Source organism: Danio rerio, chromosome 3 (assembly GCF_049306965.1).
Source record: "Danio rerio strain Tuebingen ecotype United States chromosome 3, GRCz12tu, whole genome shotgun sequence".
Lineage (NCBI taxonomy): Eukaryota > Metazoa > Chordata > Actinopteri > Cypriniformes > Danionidae > Danio > Danio rerio.
The window spans coordinates 62,289,202-62,308,123 of NC_133178.1; the positions used below are offsets into that span (position 1 = coordinate 62,289,202).

General features: G+C 37.7%; 1 protein-coding gene across 5 annotated transcripts in view; it reads left to right on the top strand.

Annotated features, from left to right (window-relative positions):
* The window catches only part of pycr1a (pyrroline-5-carboxylate reductase 1a), a 134,921-nt gene that overhangs the window by 86,468 nt on the left and 29,531 nt on the right, over positions 1 to 18,922 (top strand). The window contains exons 1-9 of one of the 5 annotated variants that reach the window (XM_021471906.3): positions 1,502 to 1,685; positions 7,828 to 8,009; positions 8,091 to 8,135; positions 8,256 to 8,359; positions 9,866 to 10,038; positions 10,138 to 10,298; positions 10,763 to 10,973; positions 13,173 to 13,301; positions 14,995 to 17,114. The exons of 1 other annotated variant lie outside the window; for it this stretch is intronic. In XM_021471906.3, coding sequence (XP_021327581.2) covers positions 1,625 to 1,685; positions 7,828 to 8,009; positions 8,091 to 8,135; positions 8,256 to 8,359; positions 9,866 to 10,038; positions 10,138 to 10,298; positions 10,763 to 10,973; positions 13,173 to 13,301; positions 14,995 to 15,167 — 1,239 coding nt within the window. In that variant the 5' untranslated portion in view covers positions 1,502 to 1,624 and the 3' untranslated portion in view covers positions 15,168 to 17,114. Of the gene's footprint in view, positions 1 to 1,501; positions 1,686 to 7,827; positions 8,010 to 8,090; positions 8,136 to 8,255; positions 8,360 to 9,865; positions 10,039 to 10,137; positions 10,299 to 10,762; positions 10,974 to 13,172; positions 13,302 to 14,994; positions 18,808 to 18,922 lie in introns of those variants that run through there. 3 more of the 5 variants (XR_012398175.1, XM_073937807.1, XR_012398192.1) reach the window with 3 other exon arrangements.

The window sequence follows — 18,922 nt, forward strand, 5'->3', positions numbered from 1 at the left end:
TAGCAATTTTGTTGCTAGATTTAGCAACTTTTCATTCTACCCTAGCAACCTTTTTTGCTACCCAGGGGTCCACCGATGTACCTGGACTTGATGTATAGGCCCCAGGTGCCACTTGGCCCTCCACCTAGGCGCCTCTGACCCTAGCAAGCTACCGAGGGGTACACCGATGTCCCTGGACTTGCAGTATAGGCCCCAGGGTGCCCCCTGGCCCTCGGCCCTAGGCCTTTTTTTTTTTTTTTGTCAAAAAGCATCCAGCAACAAATTTAGCAATTCTATTTGGCTACTTTTAGCATTTTTTTTTTTAAAAAGATAACTCGAAAGAGCAGTGTCTGCAGGCTTCACTCAACACACATACCACATTCACATTAAATTGCTAGCTCAGATTGCTTTTCATAACTGTCAATTTACTGATATTTGTTAACATGTATAATTGTTGGTGATTTAGGTAGCAATAAATTCCAATAGTCACATTCACAAATATGTTAATTTTAAAAGTTAAAAAAGGTGAGTACACAAGCTGTGATTGTTTAAAAGAATGTAACTGTTCTATATCAGTGTTATATTTAAAAATAATAAAAAAACTTATCAAAAAATGTTTGTGTTACTTTTATAAATGGTCTACTATATTTTTTCAAACAAATCTAAATGGACATATTTCAAATAATGTTCTTGCTGAGATGGCCAGTCAATTTGAAAAAAAACATTAATTATTTTGTATTCTACATAAAGATGCCGTTTCGAGTTGCGATACCGCAATGACATCATCACGCAAAGTAAAATGTTAATAAGAACATATTTATTCTGCATCTGGATGTAATGTTTTAATATAATGTAATAAACGGCGCCTCAGAGAATAGAGACATGACGGGCTTACGTGATGTCATGTGGCAACATTTAGTTTTTGGGCAGGCTTTTGGAAATAGTTGGCAACACTGAGAACAGACCATCGTTATATAACTTGCCTAGTTACCCTAACATGCCTAGTTCACCTATCTAACCTATTTAAGCCTTTAAATGTCACTTTAAGTGTCTTTAAAACATCTAGTCTGATGTTATTTACTGTCATCATGGCAAAGATTAAATAAATCAGTTATTTGAAATAAGTTATTAAAACTTTTATGATTAGTATCGTGTTGAGAAAATCTTCTCTCTCCGTTAAACGGAAATTGGGGAAAAATAAACAGGGGGGCGAATAATTCTGACTTCACCTGTATATATTTGCATATAATTCTTAATCACAAAGGCGTAATATGAACAACAAATATTTCCATCAATTTCCAGTAAGTGCTGCATGTTCTGTCCCTGAGCAATATCATCTCATATTGCAAGTGGATTTGAATGGTTCCTCAGAGGATTATGTTTTAAGTTTAGCTGTATGTTTGCATAAACTATTGGACTATTAATTTTATTAGAGCATCATTTCCTGCAGCTGTATGTTTACACAAATTATTTGAATATTAGTAAGAAAGCATAATGAAATCGAGCATAATCCAGCCTTATTGATTATCAATGAAAATATTTGGATGCGAATGTGTGGATGTTTGCATGTCTCTTTCTCAGAGTATAAATATGACTGAAGGACAGTTCAGGAGTGAATCTTCATTTTACAGTTAAACTGTCTGAGATGGAGTTTTCTCGGTTTAGCACACATCTACACTGGCTACTGTTATTTCTTGCCTCAAGAGGTAAATATTGTTTTAATATTGCATTAGTGATCGTTTGTGATTATTACATTAGAAGTAAAAGCAGTGAACAATACTGTTGAACTAATGAACTAGGAGTGTGCATGTGTGTGCAGTAGTTTCTGTAGTGTATAAATGGTTTTATAGCTGGACAACCATTGTACTCTAAATGTGTACAGCCTTCATGAAAATAGAAAATGACTCATTTTTTTGCAATGTTGGGGAAATTCTAGAAAAAGTCACTAGAAGATCAGTTTCAAGACAAAAAAAAAAAAAAGTTGTTTACAGTAGGTGTTTTCCTGCTGTTAAAATATGACAACACACGGGTTAATTCACTAAGCTTACATTTTAATGGTAATGTGATTTTGATTTCAAAATGTTGAATATAGTGTTTTTTGAGATTGTACAACTTTTTAAACAGGCCCGTTCATGCAAGTAGAACCCACCATACAATTGAATTCACTGGCAAGATCAGTAAAGTGATCTCCTACATTATGATTTATTATGATGCTCTTTTTCCCCCTTCAGTTATCTAGCCACAACAGGGCCGGCCCGTGGCATAGGCAGTATAGGCAAAAGGGCGCTGTATGTCCAGGGGGCGCCAGAAATGAGCGGGGTTAAGTTGGTTTTGTTTTCAATATTCCTCACACACATTCAGTGATAGATGGCAATAACTCAAAAACCTTTTACCCTAAAAAGATCTAAAGGGTGTTTCCTACAAAAAGATCAAGCTGGTTATGTTTCACAGCTGTCTTTTTCTTTTTTTTCGCTCGATATTACGACCACTGCTCCGTTTAGCCGGGAGAGCTGAGCTCGCGCGGAGTGGAGCTCTCCGTAAGGGACCGTCGGAAAAGTTCTTCTTTTTTTTTTCGTTTTTTTTTTTTTTTTGCTCTATCCTGCTTGTTTTATTTTAAACACAACTAATTTTCTCTTAAATGAGCACAACAGTTCCTAAAGTAGTCGAATGCTTCATTCATTCATTCATTATAGATCTGTGCATTAACACCTCTGTTATCAAACAAAACACAATGAGAGATTCATTTGCTGCTCTTCACTAAATAACTATAGTAACTTTAATGAATATGCAAATACAATTAAAAGTTAAATAGATTTTATAGCTTTATTTAATTTCTGGATAGGCCATTGATTTTAATAGGTTAAACCTTTTATTTTATTGTCATTATTTTCTATTGTTTGCTATATTCTATCATTTGAAGCTATTTGTTGTCCCATATTTTAACATCCCAACATTGATAGATATGACATAACATTGCTAATCATTAAATAGCTATAGTGCTATCTGTTAGTGTTAACGTCAGCAAATGTTATGGAAGGGCAACGATGTTTTGGAAAATAGCAATAGTAATGTAGCAACCCCCATCATTCCTTCCTCAAGCAAATGTGTAAATATTAGATCTATTCAGCAATAATGTTAATCTCATTGGCATATTTATCTGACATTTTCCTAGCTTGTAGTAGTCGATCAAAAAGCTGTTTAGTTTCTTATGATTATACACTAGCAGTGGAATTTACTGCGATGTGACGGGGCGCCACCTGAAATCTTGCCTAGGGCGCCAAATTGGTTAGGGCCGGGCCTGAGCCACAACATTATATTACATTTAATGATCCTCTGCTGAGATTTTGAGAGATGTGTTTTATTTCAGGGGATTTCATCGAAAACTATGGGTCACACTTTATTTAATGGTCTTTTTGTTGAATTTAAGTTACATTGCATCTACATGCCGACTAATTCTCATTAGATTATAAGTAGACTGTTAGGTTGGGGTTAGGGTTAGGGCAAGTTGACATTTACTTGCAAAGTTTCTTACAGTGAGTTAAATGTCTGTTTAGCGTAAGTATCAACAGATATTAAGCAGTCTACTAATCTTCAAATGGACCATCAAAATAAAAATTTACCATACTATGTTTACATGACACTGATGTAGCCAAAACAGAACATTTTTTTCCTTGTGTTTTGAAAAGGTTTCACGTCAAATGCTTAGCTTGGACTATAGGATTTTAACCCTGATTTGAGACCAATTTCCAAGTTCATACAGCATGATTTTCCAATTTTGGGAATCCCTTTGTGTTAACAATGCATGACTATCTGGGGCAGCTTTCAGTTGCTGCTGTATTCATACTGCATGATGAATCAAAGACAGGAAGATACACACTGCATAACTACACTCAGTGGTGTAAAGTAACCAATTATTCATTATTCATTCATTCATCTCCTGCCGCTTTTCCGGTGCCGGGTCGCGGGGGCAGCAGTCTTAGGAGAGAACCCCAGACTTCCCTATCCCCAGACACTTCCTCCAGCTCCTCCGGGGGCATCCTGAGGCGTTCCCAGGCCAGCCGAGAGACATAGTCCCTCCAGCGTGTCTTGGGTCTTCCCTGAGGCTGCCTCCCAGTGGGACATGCCTGGAACACCTCCCTAGGTAGGCATCCAGGAGGCATCCAAATCAGCTGACTTCTCTCGATGTGGAGAAGCAGCGGCTCTACTCCGAGCTCCTCCCGGGTGTCAGAGCTCCTCACCCTATCCATAAGAGTGCGCCCTGCCACCCTTCGAAGGAAACTCATTTCGGCCGCTTGTATCCGAGATCTTGTCCTTTCGGTCATGATCCAAAGCTCATGACCATAGGTGAGAGTAGGAACGTAGATTGACTGGTAAATCGAGAGCTTTGCCTTTCGGCTTAGCTCCTTCTTCACCACAACGGACCGGTACATCGACTGCATTACTGCTGTCACTCCTCCCTGAACCGCCGCTCCTCCCTGAACCCACATTCCTCCCTGAACCGCCACCTTATCGTGGTGGAGGGGTTTGTATGCCTGAGTGATCCTAAGAGCTATGTTGTCGGGGGCAAATGCTCCTGGTAGGGTCTCCCAAGGCAAACAGGGCTTAGGTGACAGCTCAGACTAAGTGCGGTTCAAAAACCCCTTATGTGTTCGATAACATCAAGAACTGTGACGTCGCCCGGTATGGCACAGCCGGGGCCCCACCCTAGAGCCAGGCCTGGGGTTGGGGCTCGTATGCGAGCGCCTGGTGGCCGGTTTTTTTCCCACGGAACCCAAGGAGCGACGTGGGACCATTTTCCCGCAGGCCCACCACTTGCAGGGGGAGCAGTAAGGGGCCGGTGCATTGTAGAACGGGTGGTGGTCGAAGGTTAGGACCACAACAACCTGATCGTCGGGCACAGAAACTGGCTCTTGGGACATGAAAAAAAAAAAAGTAACGAATTACAAATATTTAATTACAAATACTCGAACTACTGTAATTGAGTAGTTTTTCTAAGAAATTGTACTTTACTAAGTAGTTTTATAAATTTGTACTTTTACTTGTCCTTGAGTAAATTTTTTGTGCTGTGTTGGTACTTTTACTCCACTACTTTCCTTCAACCTGCAGTCACTACTTTATTTTATTAGAAAAATCAAAATTATAATTTCTAATAAAAAATTATTTTATTAGAAAAATCAGTCCCGTGATTCCTGTCCAATCAAATCACACATAGAAAAAAAATCACATCATAATGATCTACCTCAAGACGTGGGCGATTTATAATTGCAGCAAACTGTTTGGAAGCATTAAAAGTGTCAAAGAAGATGTTCAAAATCTTTACACACATTGACTCAGAGGCTGTTAGATGCATGTCACTGATGGGACGATAGCAGATGTTTACTGTATGATGACTGAAATGGCCTTCTATACCCAGCAGACACAAGACATTAACATAGATAGACGTTGTACCTCAACGCTGTGGGGACGTTGCATTTTGTTTGGAAATGAAAATGGTCTTGATGTCAGAACTCAATGTCAGGCCCATGTCCAACATCCGACCTAAAACCAACCAAATATTAACGTATAATGATGTTACAGCTTGACGTTGTGTGGACGTCTTTCAGATGTTGGATTTTGGTTGTCATATCTGACAAATAAATGTCAGTATTTGACGTCAATATGATATTGGCTCGACGTTGGGTTTTGGTCACTTTCTAACACAACCTAAAATCAACCAAATATCAACGTCATTTGACGTCATTATTGCACTGTAAAAAATGGCCGTAATTTCAGCTGTTAAAACTGTAAAAATGCTACAGTAAAAACCCGTAACCTGGTTAACAGGTTTCCTTAATATATACGGCGAATAACCGTAAACTGAATTTCCCAGAATTCCCTTTATGGCACATCACTTTTTATGCTTTTTGTTGACATTAATATGGATATTTTTAGTTGTTTCCCCATCAGTTATGTACATTAGAGATTTATGTTACATGTAATGTTGATAAACAATGTTTATTTCATGACTTTAATTTTATGTGTGTTATCATACTGGTGTTTAGTAGCTGTGTGAATGACACTGAGCACCTTCTATACGCTGATACTCTTCTCTGCTTGTGGGATAAGTTGTTTGGGATGAGCATTGGTTGATTATGCAACTCTCATCACCACCTGCATATGGCTGTGTTAACGTGTTTATCGGTGTAACAAAAGATGTGTAGATGCTGGTAATTCAAAATACAGACATATTACATCTATAAATGAATGAAATACGGTAGTTTACTGTAAAAATTACTTTTACAGTTTGTACTGTATTTTTAACGGTAAAATACTGGCAACCATAGCTGCCGTTTTATTACCGTAAATTTTACGAATTTATTTTTTACAGTGTGGACATTAAAATATAATTTTCCTTAGATGCAGGCTAGACAATGCATTTTGGTCACCTGTCATCTCAACTTAAATGTAACCTAATATTAACATCTTCTGATGTTGTGTGCCTGCTGGGCAATAACAAGATGTACTACATGTTACGTTTACACACACATGCACAATTTAGATGTAAACACATCAGCTTTTCACAGCATAATACTCATGTAACGAAGAGCCTGACATGGAGGGATCCATTTGCAGTATATTTATTAGACACTGTTCAAACACAACCATACAACACGCACTTACGTGCAAACTCACATCAGTAGTATTCAGAATGGGTCTAAGGGCTGGCGGCTGGCTGTCAAGGAGTGATATAGCAGGCATGGATCAGTGGCAGGCGGCGTGGTTCAGAGTCGAGATATCAGACGTGGTTCAGGGCAGGCGGCGAGGATTAGAGTCAGAGTACAAGCAAGGTTCGGGGCAGGCAGAAGGCAACTCAGAGTCGGTAACAGTCCAGGTAATACACAGGAGATCAGGCTCAGAAATGCTCAGAAATGTCAGACAGGGGAGAACAAGACTTCGCGCTGAACTGGAGTGTGTGCGCTGCTTATAAGGGTGAGCGTGGGTCGTTAGCTGGAAGAGCCGCAGGTGTGCATGCTTGTCAGTGTAAGTGGATGACGTAATGCTAAAAGTCCGGTGATGGTGGCCTCTGCTGGCCAGCGAGGGGAATGACTGGGACCGAGTTGTTTTTTTCACTTATACATGTACAATTTTTACAATGATACTTTTACTCTACACCCACTACATTTTAGGCAAGTAGTGGTACTTTTACTTGAGTATGATTTTTCAGTACTCTTTCCACCACTGACTACACCAGTGGTTCTCAAAGTGGGGGTCGGGACCCCCCGAGGGGTCGCGGGGCAGTGAAGGGGGGTCGCCTGGTGATTTCCAAAAATCTATTTATTTTTATTAAACCATAAGGATTAACATATTTTTTTCCATAACTATACTGAAAATAAAAATAGTCGTTTATAGTTACTATATACTATATAGTTACTATAGTAGCTTATAGTTACTAATTCTATTGGATTGCGACCCCTGGGGTAATTACATTATATTAAAGGCAGCAATAGCGTCAGATGCATTTTGATTTTATAGCATCAGGTTATACTTTCTGGCACATTTAAAGCACTGACACAACTTTAATTGGTGTGTCTGCGTCATTGCATGCAAGGTTTCTGTATTTATAACCACCTCAGAGGATATTGGGGGTCGCGAGTCACTGGCATTGTTATTTTGGGGTTCGCGGGCTGAAAAGTTTGGGAACCCCTGGACTACACTATATAAACAATCACTGACAAATCACTCCCTATCCCCCCTCCCCCCCCATAAGCCTCTGCCCACCACCCCACTCCGCTAACATAGTGTTAATTTAACTCTTGAGGTGTTTGCTGTGTACTTACTGAGGTTTAACAGAGAGTCTCGTCTGCACAGGATGGGTGTCTGATGCACAAACTTGCAATACTTCAGCTTTTGCTGACTCATACCGGCAACTTTTTGAGACTCTTGGCCTTGGCAAAAATGACACTCAGACAACATACATGCGGCCTTTGTCACCAGGCAAAACCTACACCCCTGTTTTTGTGGACTTGTATGTGAACTCCATCATAGAAGTGGTGAGTTCAGGTCATCCACTCGTTCATTATGACGCATCAGAGTGTTATATATCCATCACTGTGTTTGTGTTTCATCTACAGTTTGAAAAAGAGCAGAGCCTCTCAACACAGGTCAAAATGATAACTGTAAGTGTTTTCAAATGTTTATTTACCTTTCATTTTGCTAGAATTAATTCATTATTATTTGTGTGTGTGTGTTTGCATGTTTTAAAATCACTGTGAATGTCACACTCTTGCCTTTTGCAGCTTTGGGAAAGCGTGAAGTGGAACCAAAATCAATTCTGTCAAATTCAAACAATTGCAGCTGCCAAGAATTCATTTTGGGCACCAGACCTTGTTATAGCAGAGAGGTATAAAATATGAATCTGGTCTGTTTTAACATACTGCTATTGTACACACAATACATTGATTTAATTAATGTTACTGGAGAGTTCATAAACATACTGTAAATCTGTATTATAAAGGAAATCAGACACGGGTGTAGACATCGTTGTTAAATCTTTGCTTTCGTTTTTCCTATTATTACTGAAGAGTAGCTCTCACCAATTAAACATCTATTTATTATTTATTTTAATGTATGTTAAATCGATCCTAGCTAGCGGGGAATGTTCTCATACATTTAAAGGTGCATTAGGCAACCCAGGCTCATTCTGAAAACGTAGTCCCGCGGACGTTTCTGGAGACAGCGGAATACGTCCCGGGGGGTACGTAAGGCCGCGTTTATTTTTTTCAAGCGAACGCTGCGGGGCGGTGTGACGCTGTTCCCTTTCGCGCTTGTCTTACCTCCTTGTGGAGGGCTTCCCCGCTGCAACCCGTTTGTCCACTCAGCTCAGCGTGTACGTCGGCAGGCTCGAGATGCGGAGAGGGGTCGACCACGGCGACCGGTTTCGAGTTCGGGGAAGAGCAGCTCCAGCAATCAGGTAAGACAAAAACAGAATCCCAAAAATTAAGTGAACGAGTTTCGTCACAGGGTGAGAACGCGGCGAAGTCCGAAAACGCGGTGGAATAAGAAAAAATTAAGGCTTTTATTTTTTTGGAAAGCTTTTGGGAACTGTTGCTCGGGTTTAGGGAAGCGAGCGGGCGGGCGGGCGGGTCGATCAGTAAAATTGGTTGGGTTCCGGGAAGGAGGAGGGCGAGTCAGCTGATTGGCTGGTCGCGCAGTCAATCATCCGGTCAGTCGAACAGCGACCTCTGGCGGGTTAACGCGAGAACAGTTCGCGCCCGCGAGAGGCGTCTGAGGTGCTAAAAAGCGTGCAACAGCGGCCTCTCGCAGATTCGCGAAAATAAAAACTGCAGCCGTACGTACCCGCCGGGATGTATTCCGCGGTCTCCAGAAACGTCCGCGGGACTACGTTTCCACATTGAGCCTGGGTTGGCATTAGGTGATCTGCCAAAATGTTAACCGGTTATACAGAGTTCAGGCTGCATGTTTTAGCCCCGATTTTGACTCGGCAACAGGTTTAAAGGGGTGGTCCAGAATGTAATTTTAAGCCTTGGTTGTGTTAATAAGATGCAAAGCAATGTGTGCTCATGTTTCACTTGAAGGAAATCATGTTATTTTTTTATAAATCTCACTTTGATTATACACGGCTACTCAGCTAACATGAAAACGACTGTCATATTTCCTAGTTCCTCTAAAAAGCCCGCCCTCAAGTGACTTTATTGATTTGTATTATTTTTAAATCAATGCGTTACAGGAAGTCTAACAAACTATTAATTCCTGTGTACGTAAATATTAGTTAAGTACACTTAATATAAAGTGGGACCTTCATTTAAAAAAAAAAAAAAAATAGAATAACTGAATTTGATGCATTGATTTGATTAATTTCGAAGTTTTTTTTTTCTTGTCTCTGTAGCATCAGTACTGAGTTTGGAGGAAAGGAGTCTCTAAACGTGCAGTTGATCTACTTTGGCTACACACTTTTGTCTGAGATACTTTCTCTGAACACCGCCTGTAAGCTGGACCTCTACAAGTTCCCCTTCGACACCCAGAGCTGCAATATAACACTTCAGTCTGCAGCGTATTCAAGTATTTGTGAAACCCATTACATTTATAGAACAAACATTTTAATAAAACAATGAATGGTTTGACTTTAAAGTAATATAATTTCTATCTTTATTCCCTTAGATATAGATCTGAAAATATTTATGCTGCATGATACAGGCGTTCTTACAAATTCTTCCAAGCAATCCTTTCAGTCCCAGGGGGAGTGGGAGCTCCTCAATATAAGTACAATCAAATCTAAATTCAGCCCTTGGTATAGCTACACAGATCAGCTGATATATCAGGTATGGAGCAAAGAATTTATCTGTATATAATAAAGTCTTTGAAACTTGTGAAAGTATATTGTGTGTGTGTGTGTATATGTATATATATATATATATATATATATATATATATATATATATATATATATATATATATATATAWMACACACACACACACACACACACACACACACACACATAYATATATATATATATATATATATATATATATATATATATATATATATATATATATATATATATATATATATATATATATATATATATATTCAGTTATTTTACTTTTAAATTTAAACCAAACTTTAAACTTGATTGCTCTAAAATAAATCAAATGAAACATTTACTACAATAGTCTGGACTTTTTAAATGTGCAATTTAATGTTTTTTTTTTACCATAAAAAAGAATGAACACAGTATTTGTTTGTTGTTTAACACTTACTGTTAATACACTCTCTCTATATCAGATCACCATCAGAAGAAGACCTCTGCTGCATGTCATCAACATTATGCTACCAGTGTTTTCCTTCCTTGTGCTGGACGTGACCTCCTTCTTCATGGATGTAGACGGAGCAGACAAGCTGAGCTTTAAAGTGACTTTACTTCTGGCTATTTCTGTGCTGCTGCTGATTCTTAATGACACCCTGCCCTCAACGGCTGATAAAGTTCCTCTGATTGGTGAGTCAGTAGCCCCTTTCATTTAATTTTCTGTCAACGTTCTAATTTTCCAACATTACCTGTAAAATTCAATTCCTGTTTATTTGTATAGCATTTTTTCTCATGTAGATTGTGTCGAAGCAGCTTAGCATACTGTTGAAGTCAGAATTATTAGCCTTTGATTTTTTTTCTTTTTTAATATTTCCCAGAGCAATAAAATTTTCACAGTATATCCGATAATATTTTTTTCTTCTAGAGAAAGTCTTATTTGTTTTATTTCAGCTAGAATAAAAGCAGTTTTTAAATTTTTAAAAGCCATTTTAAGGACAAAATTATAAGCCCCTTTAAGCTATATATTTTTTTGATAGTCTACAGAACAAAACATCGTTATAGAATAGCTTGCCTAATTACCCTAACCTGCCTAGTTAACCTAATTAACCTAGTTAAGCATTTAAATGTCACTTTAAGCTTTATAGAAGTGTCTTGAAAAGTATGCAATCAAATATTATTCACTGTCATCATGGCAAAGATAAAATAAATCAATGATTAGAGATGAGTTATTAAAACTATTATGTTTAGAAATGTGTTAAAAAAAATCTCCCTGTTAAACAGAAATTGGGGGAAAAATTAAACAGGGAGGCGAATAATTCAGACTTTGACTGTGAATCTAATGTCCAGGTTTTAGAGTTTAAGTTCAGTTCAGTTTAGTTCAGTGTGGTTTGTTTCACTGCTGAAAGCTCAAAAACCGAAACGCAGCTCCACAACTCCCGATCCAAGCAACTGACAAAGTGAAGGGGAAAGAAACCTCAAGAGGAACTAGGCTCTGTTTGGCTTGACCATTATTGCCAGAATTCCACACTTATTGCAGCTATAAAAAAAAACCTTGAAATGCATTGTCTTGTCACATTAAAACCCCATTCAGATAAGATTTTGTAGGCAAACTTTACAATAAGGTTCATTAGTTAATGTTATTTAATGCCTTTACTAAGATGAACAAACAATGAACAATACATTTACTACTGTATTTGTTCATGTTAGTTAACGTTAGTTAATGAAAATACAGTAGTTCATTGTTAGTTTATGTTAACTCATGTTATCAAGCATGGACTTGGATGTTAATATTACATTAGTAAATGTTCAATTATGATTGATAAATGCTGTACAAGTGTTGTTCATGATTAGTTCATGTTAGTAAATGCATTAACTAATTAACCCTATTGTAAAGTGTTACCGATTTTGTTTTAATTTTGGCCCAATTAGCTTGATGTAGGATTTTGTGGGGATTCATAATTGGCAAATGCATGTTAATGCAAGACTTTATAGTTTTGTTTAGGTTTTTTTGTAGTCTGTCAAAGTGCTTGACCACTGATGCTTCACAGTGTCATGTCAGAAAGTCTCTTTCATCTTTTTTTTCCTGTCGTTCACCGTGAGCAACCTTTTTTTCAAAAAGCAACAAATGTACAATTTTTAAAGAGCCCCTATTTTGCATTAAAAAAAGGTAATACTTTGGTTTTGAGGTCTCCAACTTTAGGCTAATATGCATTCAAGATCAAAAACACTTTTATTGACTGATAACAGACATTTGTTTTTACCTAATTATCCCAGCGACTTTCATATGAATCGTTCAGCGATTCATTTGTTCCCAAACCCCTCCTCTGTGCGAAGCTAATCTGCACTGATAGAACTGATGACCCAGTCTATTGCGTTGGGTCGACTGCATTCAGCATGAGACAGAGAGAAACGCCCACTGTGGCAACAGTATGAAGTAGCAGAAAGTATGAGAGCCCAATGCAGGAATGCAATAAAGCAATGCATTTAAACACCAGCATATACTCTACTCTTATACTCATACTACTGTGACGGGTGGGTTTAGGGTTGGAGAAGTGTAGCCGATCATCTACTATGTAATGGACCTGGTCTAGTATGTCATCAAGCCATGAGCTGCAACAAGGACTGTCTCGAAGTGTTGCTATTAGTTGATATTAATGGATTGATATTAACAGTTGATATTAATGTGATCACTAAATGACGGAAGCACCATAATTTATGTAGCAGATGCAGAAAGGCCAGAACAACAAAAGATCCAATTGTGGAAAAAGTAAATTCTATAGGCTAATACATTTAGTTAATCTCTATGTCTAATCTTTATAGTACAGTAAAAATAAAACTCGGATGCATTTTACATGCTTCAGTCATACTGTGTTTGTGTTTTCTTGACAGGGATTTACTGCAGTGTGATTTTCAGTTTCATTGGTATCAGCATACTGGAGACCATCTTTGTGAATTTTCTGAAGGCTAGAGGAGCTGACAGTAGATCATCTGCATCAGCTGATGTTGCTGAACAAGATGGTAAGACTTAACGCCACCTATCCAGTTCCTTTTTCTGTCACAAACATTCCTCAGCTAGCAGACAAACATTGAATCAACAATAAAAAAAAGTTAAAATTTGACACTTTATTGATTTTATTTGATATGTTTGTTCCAGTTTGCACTCTTAAATGATGTATTTTTTTCCAATGATAAAAAAGACTCAAGAACACTTGGCAATGTTAAAGTTAATGTGATAATTAAAGGAAAATAACGTTAGCTTTTTTGAAAAAGGCTAATTTTACAAGTCTCCTAGGGTTAAACCGCTGACGTTAACCATTTTAAAACCATTTAGACAATTTCTTGTTCTGGCTTAACAACAACTTTTAGCTTAGCTCAGCATAATTCATTTAATCAATGAATTCATTAGCATTCCATTAAAAAAATGTGAAAAAATAGTTTAAATCAATTTCCTATTTCAAGCTCCAGGCCTCTGTAGATACATTGTGTAGTACAGAGCTTTATTTCTTCCCACTTTTTACTTTCTCCCCTGATCACATAGCTTAAATGTCCGGCCAGCTCTAGGAAGATTCCTGGTGGTTCCAAACATCTTCCACTTATGGATGATGGAGACCGCTGTGCTCATTGGAACTTTCAGAGCAGCAGAATTTTTTTCTGTAACCTTCCCCAGCCTTGCCAATCCTGTATCAAAGATCTACAGACAATTCCTGTGTCTTCATGCTTGGTTTGTGATTTGACATGCACTGTCAACCCTGGGACCTTATATAGACAGTGTATGTCAAAGCATGTCCAATCAGCTAAATTTACCACAGGTGAACTCCAACTAAACTGCTGAAACATCTCAAGAATGATCAGTGGAAACAGAATGTACCTGAGCTCAATTTAGAGCTTCATGGCAATGGCTGTAAATACTGATGTACATGTGATTTTTCAGGTTTTTTATTTTTAATTATTAGCGACAATTTCAAAAACTCTCTTTTTTTACATTGTCATTATAGGGTATTGTGTGTAGAATTTTGAGTAAATAAATGAATTGAATCTATTTTGTTATAAGGCTGTAAAATAAAAAAAATGTATGCTATGAATGCTTTCCAAATGCACTGTAAATCTTGAAAAATATCATGCATTTCTGATATTCTGAAATACTTTTGTCCAGTCTTGTTTTCATATTTATGATTATGTTTCTTTATGTAGCACCTTAGTTCTGCTGGACACAACATATCGTTCCACTGTAGGTCCACACATGTAGTGGAATGACAATAAGGCTCAAGTTAACTTGAAACATTTTAATATAAGAAATGCCGCAAAGTGCATGTGTTGGTACACCCCTTGGGCCTTATGTAGGAAGACTTGTGTTGAATTCATACTAAAACATTGCGTACACACAAAGCTGTAAATGTGTATGAAACACTGCGTACGCATATTCTCTTTGTACATCTGAATGAACGTGAAACTGAGCGCAACATGCACGAGTGCAAAACCCCTCCCTGCATCCTCCCCCGTATGAATATGCAAAGTCTGACAGAAATAAAGCCAAACAAGTTGGTAATAAGTGAATATGCTGATGCTGTTTTTAAAGTTGATCCTGAGCTGAGATTTTGAGAAATTGACTTTGTTTTAATTTGGCTTATTTTATTGCATCTCCCTATACTGGTGACTTTTTTTCTGTATGAGATGGTTCAGGCTCCTAAAATGTTTTTTTTTTCTTTTACAGATGGTGTCAGCGGTCCGCAGGTCAATCAAGACAGAAATCAGAACAGACAGTGTCAGACTTCATTGTGCTGGATGAGATTGGCAAGAATCACAGACATGCTATTCTTTATTCTCTACATAAGCTCCATTGCTGTATTTCTGACTATGATTGGGAGAGTTTGGTATGTCCTCTGATCACACATTAATGAAATAGCAAAAAAAAAAAAACGGAAATTTACCGTGTACAATAGAATTTAAATCAATCTTTGATTATCCATACATATGGTTGAAGTCAGAATTATTAGCCCCCCTTTGAATTTGTTTTTCTTTTTAAAATATTTCCCAAATGATGTTTGACAGAGCAAGGAAATTTTCACAGTATGTCTGATAATATTTTTTCTTCTGGAGAAAGTCTTATTTGTTTTATTTTGGCTAGAATAAAAGCAGTTTTTAATTTTTTAAAAGCCATTTTAAGGTCAGAATTGTTAGCCCATTTAAGCTATATATTTTACGATAGTCTACAGAACAAATTATCATTATACAATAACTTGCCTAATTACCCTAACCTGCCTAATTTACCTAATTAAGCCTTTAAATGTCACTTCAAGCTGTATATAGAAGTATCTTGAAAAATATCTAGTCCAATATTTTTTACTGTCATCATGGCAAAGATAAAATAAATCAGTTATTAGAGATGAGTTATTAAAACTATTGTGTTTTTAACTATAATGTGTTGAAATAATCTTCTCTCTGTTAAACAGAAATAAGAGAAAAAAATAAACAAGGGGGGCTAAATATTGAGGGGGGCTAATAATTCTGACTGTATATACAGTATATATAACAACTCAATTTAGCTGTTTCCTTTTTGATTCTGAGTAAGGGGGCCTATGAGCCTATATATCTTCAAATAAAAGGCACTATCATTAGCCGGTTTGCTATCTGTTTAGGAAAAGAGGTGGAGGGTGGAAATGTTAAATATATTTTTTACTTATTTTCAAAAGGTTACTTTACATTTATATATAAAGAGCTGTTATTTGTTGTTTAATAAAAAAAATTGAAATCATAATGTAGAAACACATTCAGGAGAGCATTAGCACAAACAATTGTAGCAATAAGCTAGAAGGAAAAAAGAGTAACACACTAAAAGAACAAATTTATGCAAAGCAATTTTCACGATTACCAGCGATTTAACCTTCATACATGTAGATAGCTGGAGAACATTCAAATTTACACTGACTACAATCTTGTCTCAATTTGAACTACAAGTCCTGTCATGCAACACACACACACACCTGCTTTAAGTCTCCATTGATTACACTCACACAGCTGATGCTGCTTAAGTACTGATTACACACTCATATATAGGGCTCACTTTGAGACACTCATTGCTTTTGTTAAACTCCATTGTGAACATTACGCCGTGTTTCTCTTTGTCTTGTTGTGTACTTATCTTTGCTTTGCTTTGTTTTCGTTGTCTTCTGCCTGCCTTTTGACCATCTGCCTGTTAATTGAGTTCGACCTTGGATTTGCTTGTGTGCATCTGTTTGCCCCTGTGTTGACCATTGCTTACCTGACCATCCTCATGATAACATTCTGTTTGTATCCACTCTCCCTTGTCAGTGTCCACTTCACATTACAAGTTACATGAAATTACATTAATTATTTAAATTAATTACAAAGTAATAAATGAATGAAATAACTGTGTTGATGCTTTTGACTGCTCTACTTCACCAGGTGGTTCAGTAAAATTCCTGCGCCAGCTGTTTAACTGAAATGTTTTGTTCATTGTACATTTTATTTGTATATTTCATGACATATATGATAATAAAGACGGTGGCACATGTGTGTGCAGTGAAATACATTTCTTTGTTTTCAAATGTCAGCATTTTTGCACTGTATAATACAGACTTACTGTTCCTCATTTGTACTCATCTTTTTGTGTGTTCTTCACAAACTATCAGGTATGAATATTTAGACATTTTCGATGCAGAGTGTCAAGCTACCCATCCTTACAGCTTTAAATAACTCACTGCTGTCTTTAAGAGGTAACATTTTAAGGCCCAATCCCAATTCTATTTTTGTATGCCTTCCCCTTCCCCTTAGCCCAGGGGTCGGCAACCCAAAATGTTGAAAGAGCCATATTGGACCAAAAAAGACAAAAAAAACAAATATGTCTGGAGCCGCAAAAAATGTAAAGCCTTATAATGAAGGAAACACATGCTGTATGTATCTAAATTAGCTATATTAGCCTACTATAAAAATGACTAAGTTGGCTACAAATACATAATGAGCCTTCATGATTAAATAGCCACTGAAATCAGGTGGTTGGTGTTTATTCCGTTCTCATTTAAACACTTCAGCACAGCCTCTGGTCTTTCAGTGGTATTAATTTGATCATTTCTTCTTGCGGCCCATCAGAGTTCACATACCTGCATAAAAGCGCATTGAATATCGGTCACATCACAGGCAATTGAGTATGCTGGCACTGAATTAATGTAATTGGTTTGCTGATCGTTGATGTTACCTGCCATTTTAATAGCCCTTTCCTTCACTGTCTTAGCGGAGAGAGGTATATCTTTAATTTTTTGTATTGTCTTGGTTTTGTTTTTGTCTGCAAATAGGTGTTCTAATATGTTGATGAATGACTCCTTCATGTAGTCACTATATCTGTGAACGGTTTTCCATACTTTATTATCTCCCAGTTTGTTTACAACAGCCACCTGCCTGGCATCCCGCCCTGCTGATAGAAACCTGTGTCACAGGCTATGACGCAAATCTTCGTTGACAGAAATGTTGAAATTAAATATTAATTCTACACACTTTTACAGCAGTTAAAAATGTTTGTCCTCCTAAAGAAATCATATTAAAACAAAAATATATATTGACCTCTACTATCATTTTCTATTTTCAAACATTTTTGAAAAAGCTCCAGGGAGCCACAAGGGCGGCGCTAAAGAGCCGCATGCGGCTCTAGAGCCACGGGTTGCTGACCCCTGCCTTAGCCCTTGCAACCGGGGGTAAAATTTAGCCCAAAGAATAGGGACAGCACCTGCACACGTCATCACATGTCATCGCAATCTCTTGCTTCATAAAACAGTAAACATGAACGCGGTTCTGAATATATTAAAACCTTTGTTTTGTTTGTTTGTCGTAAAAATTCGTAATAATGACAAAAAATACTAATTTGTGGATCTTCTTATTTCCGGGATAAACAATACTGCCGTTGTGGCTAATGTATTCTGGGAAATTTTCTTACCCTTGGTTTCGAGTGTGGTCCTGAAAAATCTTTGTTCGAAGGGCTATTCACCCCTTCCTCTTAGCCCTACGCCTTCAAGCTAAAGAGAATTGGGACACCCCTGCCCCTTGGCTTGAACACACAAAATGAGGGGTATGGGTAAGGGGAAGGGCTAAGGGTGTCACACAACCAGCGGTTCTCACGCGAACACTATGGACTACACTTTCGCCTTTCCCTGGACTACATATTCATACATGCTCTCCGATCACACTCACGCCTGCTCATTCATCTAGCTTGATTACACTCACCAGCTGAGCCTTGTCAGAAACTGATTACACACCCTTCTTAAGCCACTCATTGACCCACCCTGTTTGCAGAGTCTTGTTAGCTGTACCAGTAGCATTACGAAGCGTTTTCCCTGTCTTGTTTTCGTGTGTTTAGACCTTAGCCTTGTTTATCTGTGTTTTCCTGTTTAGCCCCCTGCCTTTCGACCTATTGCCTGTTTATATGACTACGATTCTGGATTTGTCTACACATACCCGTTTGTACCTGATTGATCTTTGCTTGCCTGACGCTGAATAAACCTGCATTGTGGATCTTACCTCCAGTTGTCTCTGTCACTCCCTCCCCGTCGTTACAAAGGGGTAGAGTTGGGATTGGGTCTAAGTCTGATATTTAATGATTGTTTATTATTTTGCTTCAAGATGTTACATTT